Here is a 13,735-nt window from a genome sequence, read left to right as displayed (position 1 = left end):
AAACTGGGCATTTTGAGTAGTCTTGGGCCAGCACAGGAAGCTTTTCAAATTGGTTGCTAGGTGGCGGATCTCAACTCTGGAAAACATTTTTCAAACTCTGTCAGTACTGCTTGGTGAGAGTAGCTTGGTAATGAGCCCAAACGGGTATGTTTTATAGAGCTTGACTCTGTTACCATTTTTCTTCCAATTTAAAATCTGTAGCAAAACTGAATTTAAATAACCCTTCTAAAAAGCTTTGTCTTTCAAACCAAATGCCAGAATGTCTAGGTAAACACAGAATTTAATAATCACGGGTTTAATTTAGTTCAGCTGCTTGTCCCTGCTGAATTTTTGAGATAGGTAAGACTGGATTTCTTCCAAACAAATCTGGGCAGGAGAAAACTTGAAAATATCGGCCAGTTTTAAGTATCCCCACATGAGTCCTGATACAGTTTTACCTGGAAAATGGAGGGCACACAGCAGAATTTTTTTTATCTTGACTTCTCTTGCAAACACCAAATACTTCATACAAAAGGAACAGTGTGGCCTATTCAGATAACTCTGTTCAAATTACTTAACAAACTTCATGAAACAAGAGTTATGATTCTACATACCGTTTTGATAATTCAGAGAAAGGACAGGGTCCAGAAAAGGACAGAAAAGAAGGGGGCATAGACGCTGGGAAATTATCACCAAGGGAAATTAGTGATGATATCACCCCTAACTCAGTTTCCCCAAAAAAGAACACAACTCTCCTTAGAGCATGTTCACCATATTTCACCATTAAGATTGTATTAAGAGCAGACTTCTAATTATACAAAGCAGAATTAAACCATACCTGTATCTTTGTTCCATACAGTATTCTCTTTTACTATCTTACCTGTCCCAGGCATCGAAGAATGGGAACAAAGCAAAGAATTACGGAAATTTAGAACTAAAAGGAACCTTTTTTCTTAATTGGTGCTCAGATTTTGTGAAGAAATAATTTAAATGTTAAATTTGCTAATCAATGATGTACAATTAGGTGGAACCATATGAAATTGCTGGTATTTGACTCTTTTTGACTTATAAAAATGGCAATGCCATTTGATTCTACCTAATGCTATGCAGATGTTAGAAAAATATATAGTGGCTCTATAAGTACTGGTGTAGAATGGTATCCCACGTAAATGATAAGAACCCCGTTATAGGATACTAGTGTGTGTGTGGGTGTCTAGTGTATGTGGGGATATATATGCTTGTTTATGTCCCACCATAAATCTGAAAATTTATAAAATACACAAACTGTTAACAGTGAATGCCTCTAGAGGGCCAAGTGGGAAACTAGAGACAAGAGCAGGGGGTATTTTTTACTTTTGTACAACCCCAATTTTAATACCACAGAAATGTATTAAAAGTTTAAAAGAAAAAAAAATACCAGATTGGAATTAACATAGATACACTAATATGTATAAAATGGATAACTAATAAGAACCTGCTGTATAAAAAAATAAAATAAAATTCAAATAAATAAATAAATAAAATACCAAACCAGCAAGGAAGCTACTGTTTAAAGAGGTGAAGGGTCTGTCCAAGCCATGCAGTGACCTCAGACTAGAACCCATTGAAGAAACTGGCTGCTCAGTTGCTTATGTCATCCCTACAATTCAAAGAACAACAGTGAACAGGAGCTTCTGGGGCCTGACCAGTTCAGGGAGTCCCTCTCCACCTGACCTTGTGCTTCACTTGGGATCTTAATCACTCTAGTTCAATGGAGAGCTTCCCCCTCAAAACACAGTATCACTGGAGGGTCAATAGATCAGATGTAAATCATTCTTCCTGCAGTTGTGAATTAGCAGATTGGATGCTGCTGGAAAAAACTGGCAGCAAGAAGGAAGCCCTTCCTCTCGAACAAATGTCACCGTTTCCTTAGGTCCTGTCGAGAAGAGTCCTCTGAGCCATTTTCAGCAAGATCTAATCCTTTTCTCATTATGATCTTTTTTCTTTAGGCTAGAGTAGGAGACAGTAGCCTAAAGGACAACTTTATTCTAATTATTTGCTGTTCAAGATAGGGGAAGAGTTAATTAGGAATTCGTTTTTGTACAATCATCTGTCAGATCTCCTCCGCTCCCCGCCCCACTTCTGTGTCCCATTTTCCCCAGCCATTGGACTGGCCTCATCCAAGTTATTCTAATTGAACCACTGTTTCTCCAGCTGTGCTGAGGAGGGGGAACAATTTCATTTTGCAGTTGAAGAAACTACGGTCTTCAAGATGAAGTGTCCTCATTCCCACAGTTGGAAAGTGGCAGACACAAACTGAAAACCCAGCTGCCTGACTTTCAGCCAAGTGTCCCTGGTCTTGAAATAAAGCCACTTATTTCTCCCTTTCCCTCCAGCAACTGTCCTATTTCTCTCCTCCCTTTTCCTGTCAAAATTCCCACACTTGCAGTTAGGTGCCTGTATTAAGTGTTCACGCTGACTGCTTTCTCCAGAAGCCCTGCATGTTGGCTTTTATGCCCACCAAGACGGGAGGGGCTGGTTGAAAGGGCACTGAATGAGCAGCATGGCTAGCGTTAGATGCCATCTGGGGTTGGTCTTTACCGACAGACTGTTAGCAAGACCATGGCAGGGACGGTTAGCAGGATCATACCTACTTTCTTTACTACTGTATCTACGGTGAGCCCAGAGCCTGCTACCAGCCAGGAGCCAAATAAATACTAGCCGACACACAGGACTACCGATCTGACTTTCCTCTCAGAAACTCTTCCTTTCTAAGGCTTTAGCGTTTCTCTTCCTGATTGGATGACCTCCCTTGGTTTGCCTGCTGTTCCTTGGGACGTTATCATCAATTGATCAATCTGTTCATTACTGAAGACCTATAGGAGATAGAGCAAAAACTGACAATGGGGCACTTACATTTTATTTGTGAAAAAGATGAATATAAATGAATAATGGAATCACAAATAAAATCAATATAATGGTGTAATAGTTATGAGGCAGATTGGAGCAAGACTGCATGGGTACTTAACCTCTCTGTGTTTTAGTTTCCTCATCCATAAACTGGAGACAGTGGTAGTTTCTACCTCATAAGGCTGTTGTGATGGTTAAGTCATTTAACACACTTGAAGCAGTTCAACGAGGGTCTGGTATATTGTAAGTGCTCAAAAAAGCGTTTTAAAAAACACAGGGTAATATATAAATCATTATTATAAGAGCTGTAAGAAAGTCTCTCTTTTTTTTTAACATCTTTATTGGAGTATAATTGCTTTACAATGGTGTGTTAGTTTCTGCTGTATAACAAAGTGAATCAGCTATACATATACATATGTTCCCATATCTCCTCCCTCTTGCGTCTCCCTCCCACCCCTCTAGGTGGTCACAAAGCACTGAGCTGATCTCCCTGTGCTATGCGGCTGCTTCCCACTAGCTATCTATTTTACATTTGGTAGTGTATATATGTCAATGCTACTCTCTCACTTTGTCCCAGCTTACCCTTCCCCCTTCCTGTGTCCTCAAGTCCATTTTCTATGTCCGTGTCTTTATTCCTGTCCTGCCCCTAGGTTCTTCAGAACCATTTATTTAGAAAGTCTTTTTTTAAGAACTTTTTTTCCCAGTGAGAACTAATCAATTCTCAAAACCTCTTTTTCAAGTATCCTTTCCAGATTTTTTCTTTGTCATTTTGACTCATCACTTCATTGTACCAGGGATACTAAGCCTGTCCAGGATATTTAAGATCTGAGAAAGGGAGAATTGAGGAGCCCCACCTAACAGCCAGCACCAACCAACCGTCCGACGAGTGAGTGAGGCTGTGTGCCCTTCCAATCCAGCCTACCCCACAGTTGGCAGCAGCAGTGTGCGAGAGCCCCAGGAGACCTGCAGGAGAAGCAGAAGGACACACCACACCAGCCCACTGAATGGTGAGGAACAGTAAATAATAAAATTTGCTATGTTAAGCCTCTAAGTGGTAAGGTGGTTTGTTTCACAGCAAAGTATAACTGAAATACCACCTTTAATTTTGGTACCAGAGGTGGACATGCTAACGTTTTGAATATTACAAATCTCAGTATTAGGTATTTACACATAGCTATTTGCATTTTAAAAAACTCGGGACTTCCCTGTTGGCGCAGTGGTTAAGAATCCACCTGCCAATGCAGGGGACACGGGTTTGATCCCTGGTCCGGGAAGATCCCACATGCCGTGGAGCCGCTAAGCCTGTGCGCCACAACTACTGAGCCTGCGCTCTAGAGCCCGCAAGCCACACTACTGAAGCCCGTGAGCCTAGAGCCCATGCTCCGCAACAAGAGAAGCCACCGCAGTGAGAAGCTCGCACACTGCAGCGAAGAGTAGCCCCCGTGCTCCACAGCTACAGAAAAGCCTGCGTGCGGCAATGAAGACCCAACACAGCCAATAAATAAATAAATAAATTTTAAAAAAACCTCAAAGTAGGACATTCTGCATAATGTGTTTAAAAGTAGCTCTTCTCCCCCACTTATCATGTTTTGAATTTCTGTATGAGTAATTATATATCTACACTATTATTTTTGGTGGTTGCATTTTACATCATGATTTACTAGTGAGTCGTTGTCTTTTTTTTTTTTTTTAGCGGTACGCGGGCCTTTCACTGTCGTGGCCTCTCCCGTTGCGGAGCACAGGCTCCGGACGCGCAGGCTCAGCGGCCATGGCTCACAGGCACAGCCGCTCCGCGGCGCCTGGGATCTTCCCAGACCGGGGCACGAACCCGTGTCCCCTGCACCGGCAGGCGGACTCTCAACCACTGCGCCACCAGGGAAGCCCTACTAGTGAGTCTTCTAATGATAAAGTCTGCTTCTAATCTTTTGCCACCATAAGAAATGCTTTGACGGACATCTTTGAACAATATACTTCTTTTTACACATCAAAGATTATTTCCTCAGGATTATTCCCTGTGTATGGAATTACTAGGTTGAAGATTTGCCTGTTTTCAAGGTTTTGATTAAGTATCATCTAATTGCTCTTCAGAAAGGTTGTTTACACTGTTACCATGAATGAGTCAGAACCCTCTTTTGCCTGCACTTTTACCAACAGTGTTTTTTTTTTTAATCTTTGTTGATCTAATGGATGAAAAACTATGATCTCATTACTGTTTTAATTGTGTTATTACTATTGGGCCTGAGTGTGTTTTAATGTATAGAAGGCACTTGTGTCTTCTCTAAAATTTGTATTCTCACTCTGCTCATTTTTCCACTGTTATCTTTTCCTTATAGATTTGTGAGTGATGTTGATATAACACTTTGTCTGTTATATCAAACAGATATAACGATTTGTCTGTTATGTATATATTTAAATATTTTTCTGTAATTTCCTTCCAAGAGAAGATTTCCCTCAGATTTTATGGGCTTAGGTGGATTTTTTTTTAATGCACAAACAAATCTGTTTATTTTTATTTATTTATTTTATCTCTGAGACTGGTGTTATCAGATTTATTGTTTTAAAAGATAGCAAAGTTTAAATATAATACTTTCAGAGAGTGTCAGATGTTATCTAAGTAAAATCCAGACCCCCTCAGTTTATGTAACACACCACATTCTATTCTCCCCACATTTAGCCAAATCTATCTCCCACAACTTCTAAATGCCAATTCCCTGTTCTTGTGATTTTAGTTTCTGGTATGTGGAGCTCACGGGCTCTGGAGCCTGACAGATCTGAGTTAGGATTATGACTCAACCCCTTTCCAGCAGTATGAGAAGAACTTTCAGAGCCTCAGCTTCTTCATTATTTAAGTGGAGACAGGATTAATTTGAGATTCAATTAGTTCCTGCAATATAGTTGGCACTTAATAAATATTAGTTCCCAAGCCATGCCGCCATGTTTTCACTCATGCTGGGACATGTCTCTCAGATGCCCTTCTCTTCTTCTCCATCTCGTGATATTCTACCTATTCTTCTGGTCCACTTCTACCCAGACTCCTTCACAGAGGCTTTCAGAGAACAGAGAGCTTATCATACACCTTACTCAGCTTAGGTGCCTTAATTTTTTATTTTAATGTTTCAGATGTTGTTAATCAGCAAGTTATAAACTTCAGGAAGGCTTGGCCCAGTGCTTGGCACTTAAATGCACCCAATAAGTATTAGTGGTTAGAACTCCGTGCTTTCACTGCTGGGACCTGGGTTCGATCCCTGGTCTGGGAACTAAGATCCTGCAAGCCTCATGGTGTGGCCAAAAAAAAAAAAAAAAGAATGCATGCGATTTAACTTCAAGGTAATAACACTGGTTAGCAAATTGCACTTTAAAATTAGCCTAATTATTATTCCAGACACATAATTGGTGATAAGTGCAAATTTGTTTAGTAAATGTAGCAATAATTGGTATCTCAGCCTCTAAGACCCTGTATTATACCACTGAATATTTTAATAGTTCAATATGTCATTGGGGGGAAATGGGTGAGGGTGGTCAAAAGGTGCAAACCTCCAGTTATAAGAAAAATAAGTTCTGGGATGTAATGTACAGCATGGTGATTACAGTTAACAATACTGTATTGTATATTTGAAAGTTGCTAAGAAAGCAGATCATAAAAGTTCTCATCACAAGAATAAAAACTTGTAACTATGCAAGGTAATGGATATTAACTAAACTCATTGTGGTAATCATTTCACCATACAGTAAGTCCCCTACATACAAACCTTCAAGTTGTGAACTTTCAGATGTGAACGTGTGTTCCATCAACGTCAGGCATGAGGGAAATTGCAGCTTGCCCGCCATCTCCTATTGCTGATTATCCTTCAGCTCTACCATCTCCCACCTCGTCGCCCTCCTCCAGTCAGTAACTCTTCTTGCCTGTTCACTTGATGCCAGTCCTTGGATGCCAGCTGTTGACTGTACTACTGTACTTTTCAAGGGACTGTACTGTAAGATTAAAAATGTTTTCTTTATTTTTTGTTTGTTTGTTTTTTATGTGTTATTTGTCTGAAAAGTATTATAAACCTATTACAGTACAGTACTATATAGCTGATTGTGTTAGTTGGGTACCTAGGCTAACTTTGTTGGACTTACGAACAAATTGGACTTATGGACGCACTCTCGGAATGGAACTTGTTTGTATGTACGGGACTTACTTGTATATACGTATATCAAATCATGTTGTACACCTTAAACTACTACAATGTTATATGTCAATGATAGTAAAACTGGGAAGAAATTAAATTTTTTTCATTAAAAATATATACCATCAGAATTTACCAGTGGAATGTATCATTCCTAATAGTTTAACATACTGTATTTCTGCAATTCTAAGAAGTACTTTGGTCTCACATTGTAATATCTCTGAAACTGGGATGTGTCTTACTATTAAAGAAACAGCCAATGGCCAGGTGGCAGTCCTGATATAGTTGGCATTGCCTTGGTATTTGTGAACATGGTTATAACTACTCGAATTTCATCATCTTACTGAGTTCTGTGCAATTTAATACTACATTTGTCAAAGCCATATGCTAAGAAATGCAGTTGAAGGCAGGAGAAATTGCCAGATGTGTCAGATTAGATGAAAGAAATTCCAAAACAACAAGAGGCTAATATAACCAATTCATGTATCACACAGGTCAATAGTGAAGGCCTGGAACTTGTTTGTCAGAAACTTCCTTCTGGCCATTAATAGAGAGGCTACATAGGTTGTAGTGACATATAATTCAGATGAACAAGAAAACTCTGCTTTTAGTCAAATAGGATTATGCCAGCATCAAACTTGAAGAATGAGTGTCTGGCTAGGAAGCAAATCTCAGAGACAAGGCTAGGACATCCTTTTAAGAAATGCTATATTATCAATGATATTGTGTGGAAAAACACACTTATTGATGCTCTGTGTGAAAAGGGATTCAGGAGAAGTAGACTCTGTGTACAGAATTTGTAGAAATACTTTAATCAATTTATTTTGCTTATATTTTCCTTTTCTAAATATGCATATTACTGAAAAATTTATACCTAAGTCTAAAAGCACTGTTTCAGTAAGTATTAAAAAGATCCTATGTGACAACACATTGTGTCATAGTTCAATTGGCAGCTCTTTCTTTCTCCATGGTACATACAATCAAAGATGTCCTAGATTTGAATAGATGTGGCAAATGGAATGGAGGCTAAAATGGGCAGTAGATCTGTGAATTTCCAAGCTTCCCTTAGTGAAGGAACAGAGCTTGGTGTTTTGTCGTTGTTCTTGTTTTGGTGGGTATTATGTTGTTGCTTAGGAATGAGGTAGGGAGATCCTGCGATTTCTTCACAATTATCAGTTAGGCTTGTTTTCAGAACCAACATAATTTGAAGAGAAGCTAGCTTCTCACATCACCATTTACAACTTCTTAACGTAAGTCACAAATTGCATTCTGAATTAGGTAACATTTCATTTGTCATTAGCTAAGCACTTTTAAAATTAAATGTATTATATTTTTCCAATATAAAAGTAATATGGGTTAGTATAGAAAATGTCCCATATTAAAAAGTGGGTAGGTATAAGTATGCAAGCAGCCATATTTCTTCTAACCAAAATATTTGGTAAATTTCTTTTTTTAGAAAAATTTCTTATAAATGTTTTGATGCCATTTCTTCTAGTTTACAAAAATATCTCAGATCAAAGTAACATATATTTAATGTACAGTATTTGGAAAGTATAGCAAAGTATAAATAAGCATGAAAAACATCAGGCTTCATCTCACCACCACCCAGAGATTGCCTCTTAATATTTTTGGCCATCGGGCTTCCCTGGTGGCGCAGTGGTTGAGAGTCCGCCTGCCGATGCAGGGGACACGGCTTCGTGCCCCGGTCCGGGAGGATCCCACATGCCGCGGAGCGGCTGGGCCCGTGAGCCATGGCCGCTGAGCCTGCGCATCCGGAGCCTGTGCTCCGCAACGGGAGAGGCCACAGCAGTGAGAGGCCCGCATACCGCAAAAAAAAAAAAAAAATTTTTTTGGCCATCACATTCAACCTGTCCAGGGCAAACAGGAGCATTCAGTGGGTGCTCGATACATCCTTACTGAATGCGTGAATGCCAAAAAAGAGAACTTGGAGAACAGCCCATATGTCTTGCTAATAGAATTAATTATACAGATCTTATGGTCTAAAAATCATCTGTCTTCTCAACTTTGCCTTATGCTTCTCACATAGCTGGAGCTTGTTCAGGACACAACCAACTTTCTACCACTTGGCAACGGAGCACCCTGGGGCAGTTGGGCATTGTCCTCACATCACTCCTCTCATTCATTCATTCGTTCATTCAACAAATATTTGTTAAGTGCCCTCTATATGCCTGGAATACAGAGGGGGTAATAAAGAAACATGGCCCCTGCCCTCTTGCAGCTTTCAGTCAAAAGAAGATAAAACAGATAAACAAAAATGAATACATGATTAAATATATTTGAGTATTGTGGCAAGTGGAGAAAAGGAAGAGAACAGGTGGCTGGGAAAATAAATATGCCATAATCTGATTCAAGAGGGAAGGCCTCTCTGATGGAGTGACAGGTCAGAAGGTCAAGGAGGAACAAAAGGGAAGATTCTGAGGCTGTCAAACTTTAAGTGGGTGTGGCTTAAAAACACTGAAGGAACAAGTGTTGCGGGGAAAAGACTGGGCTACAGACGTAAGCGCTTCCTGTAGGGCCTCATAAGCTATGGAGAGGATTTTGAGTTTTATTCTGTGTATGCTTAGAAACCAATAAGCTTTTTTTTTGTAATTTAAATTGCGTTTATTTTTAATAGGTAACATTCGCAATCCAAAGCATACAAGATACAAAGATTATTGAATGAAAACACTCCCTCCCTCCAGTTTCCTAGGCACCCAGTTTCCCCTCCCCCGAGCTGGCTGTAAGTATACCTCCGGAAATACTCCAGGCACAAACAAGAAAACTTATCAGTCTGTAAGATATTTTAAGCAGGGGAGCAAGGCATCGGATTTGTGTTTTAAGACAACCTGAATGCTGAGTGGCGTCTGGCTTTCTGCGTTCAGAGCTACCCGCACCAGCTCACGCATTTCACAGACCCTACTCTGCTCGGCATTCCGGGTTTCTACCGGGGAGATCCCCCGGGGGACCCAGGGCTTCGTAAATTACATCCTGGCAGGGCTCCCACGCTCGTTCCCACGCTGTGCTCCAGGCAACGGACCTGCGCGCTCGAAGCTCCCACGCCGCCCCTTTCCCGCATCTCGCGGCCCGGAACCCGGGAGCTCGGCACCCAGCCCAGGTGCGCTAGTGTGTTTTTTAACGAGAGACCCGGGCAGGAGGGCAGCTGCTCCAGGATGGCTGCGACTGAGGCGGGCCCGGGCGTGGCCAAGGCTGAGGGCGGGGTCAAGCTTAGGGGCGGAGCTGACGCCTGGTCGGGTGCAGAGCTCTCCAGAGCTCCTGCTGCCGCGATTCGGTCTGGGACCCTGGCCACCCACGGGGCGGTGGGTGCTCTTTGGCCTAGGGCTCTGCAAAGCCCTTAAGGTAAATCCGCCTGGGAGACGGGCAGCTAGGGCGCTAGGGGACCAACGACGGGGGCGGGCGGCTGGCTGGCGGAGGAGGGGAGCGTCCCGCGGCGAGTTTCCCGAGAAAGCTGAACTCGTCCCAAGCTTCTTGTGCATCAGTTTGCACCCGGCGAATTGGTGGCTGTTTCTTTCCGTGCGGGTGGTCTTTGGGCGCGGGAAAGACGCGGAGGTGATTGGATTAATCCGCCTGGGCACAGCCCAGATATCTGTACTGGACTGCTCGGCGCGGTGGGCGCAGTTTTTGCCCCAGAAAGGGCGGGTAATTGACGCGCAGTTGTGTCCCGCGCGGCAGCCGGGTGATCCCCGGGCTCAGAGCGCGCGTGTCTGCAAGGCGTGCCTGGTTGTCCGGCGGCGAAGTTCCATGACTTCTTTCCTCTTTAGGCAAGACTCACTGGGTGCTGTCCCCCCGCCCTCCGCCCCCCGGGGCTGACGCCCGAGGCTCTGCTATGGACGGCAAGACCGAAGTAGATTTTTCCAGCAACAACTTAACCCCTTTGTGGCGGAGGCGTTCAACCCCTCAGCCCCAGCTGCTGGGCCGGAGCAAGCCGAGGCCCCAGTCCTACCAGAGCCCCAGCGGGTTGCTGATCACGGATTTCCCGGTGGAGGACCGAGGGAAGCCCCCCGCGGCGCAGACTCCGGCCCAGGTGCCCACCGCCTCCGACGGCAGGACGATCCAGAGGAGCCCCCTGCTTCTGTGCGCCCATCGGAGGTTGGTGACCAATGGGAGGACCGTCTCCCCGGAGTACAGGGCTGTTTCTCCTCGGCTTCGACGGCCCAAGTCACCCCAGGAACCCAGAGCGGCGTCGGGCGGCTACCCCAAATCCCCAGCGAACGGCACTGCGACTTCGCCCGCGCAGCTGCCGCTGCACCGCCCGCGGACTCCTCATGCGTCTGCCCCCTGCAGCCCCGAGGGGGACAGGGCCGGATTCCCCGCCAGCCCCTTGCTTTCGCCTGCTGCAAGTGCGCTTATCCCTAATACCGCCTCCCCAGGCGCGCGTTCGCTGTCCGGCCAGATGGCTAAGGACCCTGAGCGGGGACCTTCGAGACTCTCTCCCGCGCCTCACAAAAGGTCTTTGGAGCAAAAACTCCCCCTCCAAAGGCTTCCCTCACAGGAGAACGAGCTCCTGGAGAATCCTTCAGTGGTTTTGAGCACAAACAGCCCCGCCGCCCTCAAAGTGGGGAAACAGCAGATCATTCCGAAGAGTCTGGCCTCGGAAATTAAGATAAGTAAATCCAACAGTCAGAATGTGGAGCCCCACAAGAGACTGCTTAAGGTGCGCAGCATGGTGGAGGGCCTTGGAGCGCCCCTGGGCCCCGCAGAGGACGAGGGCGAGGCGGAGAACGACTTGGACAGTCCGGGGTCTCTGCGGAGAGGCTTGAGGTCCACGTCCTATCGCAGGGCGGTGGTCAGTGGCGTTGATTTTGACAGTCCTACCACCTCGAAGAAGAAGAACAGAATGTCCCAGCCCATTCTGAAAGCGGTAATGGAAGATAAGGAGAAGTTTTCCAGCCTGGGAAGGATAAAGGTAAGAATGGGCAAGAGTGTCGCAAGTTAGGTGTTCACTAAGCCACAGGTGAAGGTGACGGGGGTGGGGAGGAAGGGCACAGAGGAAACCAGAGGTTATTGTTATTTTTATTGTTTTTTTGCGGTACGCGGGCCTCTCACTGTTGTGGCCTCTCCCGTTGCGGAGCACAGGCTCCGGACGCGCAGGCTCAGCCGCCATGGCTCACGGGCCCAGCCGCTCCGCGGCATGTGGGATCTTCCCGGACCGGGGCACGAAGCCGTGTCCCCTGCATCGGCAGGCGGACTCTCAACCCCTGCGCCACCAGGGAAGCCCAATTTTTTAATTCTGTGGTTTGTTGATCAGACCCGTGCACATTTATCTCTTGCCCATTCTGTTGCTGGCAGGCACAGCCCAGTTTAATGCAGCTTCATGGGAGGAGCTGAAACTCTTATTGTTTTAATTTTCTAAGTTCGGGCAAAAAGTGGGGGACAAATGAGGAAAAAAAAACACAGAAAATTAAGTATTGGCTGAGTGAGCCCCGAACAGTTTTAACACAGGTAGCTGAAAAGGGGATGGTGGGCAGGCGTGGCTCTGCACTCTTGATTATGTGGCCGCGCTGCCTGGTGCTTGTTTAGCAATGTCAGTCATTCGTTGCTGATTCATCACAGCTGATACAGGAAAACCGATTTCCCTTGAGCCTATTGATTATTTTAATTACTTACACTAATGAGTTAATTACTGAATTATGTTTTTCAGTGGTGATCACATACTAAATACCATTCAGGTAAAATGTAAATTTTAAAAGTCAGTTGCCAGATCACAAAAGACATAGTTTGTCATCTTTGCTGTTTCTGGTTTCTCTCACCACTGCCTGTGGTTGTATCTTATTCCCATTTTGTGCCCACTTAATCCTTGAGTGCATTTAACAACTTGGTAGCTGAAAACTTCAGGTTTCAATGAATGGTATGGTGTTGCTCCCAGATAAAGGCCTAGGAGCTGTGCTCATTAAAATATTACTAAATATGACATAAAGAAATAGGGAAAACTAGGGAAGGAGATTTTGGAGTGTGCATGTGCTGTCTTCTCCAGACACAAGACAGATCTCAGCAATCGGGCAGGAATTCATTTTGGCAGCCACATCTTTTCTTGATTAATCAGAGAGTCTATATAAATATCACATGTGTAATACACAAGCAAGCCTGTTTTATTTTAGATCCCATGGCCTTAAAGAAGTTCCATAATATTTTATGTGTTTTTTTTTTTTTTCCCCTCCAACTCTGCAAGTATAGCAAAGTGCAATTTAACAGTGATGGTGAATCATGAGTAGTGAAATAAGCTGGACTACTGGTCATTTGAGGATCCTCAAGCTGTATTGACAGAGCATGGGGGATGTTGTACATTTTATTTCACCTTTTTGGTGAGTCGTAGTAGTGTTACGAGTGAACTACTCCAGGGATCATCTGCTGTATGCCTTTGGAAATCTAATGAATGTAACAACAACAAAAAATACTTTTTCTTAAAATAGCTGTATTTTCTGTTTGGCTCATTCATACATAGTTTGCTTTGCTTTTCCTCTTTTTGCTTTTCTTGTTTCTTAGAAAAAAATGCTGAAAGGACAAGGAACATTTGATGGGGAAGGTAAGCATTTGATTTTCCAGACTTTTATTGCTGTTTCAATGTGGAATATCAATTGTAAGTTGAAATCCAACTGAAGTTACAAAAAAGTCAAGATGAGAAAAATGTACAACTTCTTCACAAATTATACAGCACTAAGCTCTGCGCTAAGCTAAATTCA

At 43.6% G+C, this 13,735-nt stretch overlaps 1 protein-coding gene across 6 annotated transcripts in view; it reads left to right on the top strand.

The window, feature by feature from the left end:
- The first annotated feature begins 10,249 nt into the window (after positions 1–10,249).
- The window catches only part of ARHGEF26 (Rho guanine nucleotide exchange factor 26), a 182,613-nt gene continuing 179,127 nt past the window's right edge, over positions 10,250–13,735 (top strand). For 5 of the 6 annotated variants that reach the window (XM_019934378.3, XM_073803694.1, XM_019934377.3 and 2 more), the window contains exons 1-3: positions 10,250–10,394; positions 10,817–11,961; positions 13,539–13,578. In XM_019934378.3, coding sequence (XP_019789937.2) covers positions 10,882–11,961; positions 13,539–13,578 — 1,120 coding nt within the window. In that variant the 5' untranslated portion in view covers positions 10,250–10,394; positions 10,817–10,881. The remainder of the gene's footprint in view (positions 10,395–10,816; positions 11,962–13,538; positions 13,579–13,735) is intronic. The other variant, XM_073803695.1, reaches the window with a different exon arrangement.

This window comes from Tursiops truncatus, chromosome 4 (assembly GCF_011762595.2).
Source record: "Tursiops truncatus isolate mTurTru1 chromosome 4, mTurTru1.mat.Y, whole genome shotgun sequence".
Classification (NCBI taxonomy): Eukaryota; Metazoa; Chordata; class Mammalia; order Artiodactyla; family Delphinidae; genus Tursiops; species Tursiops truncatus.
The sequence above is the reverse complement of the archived record's forward strand: the minus strand, read 5'-3'. Positions and strand labels throughout refer to the sequence as shown.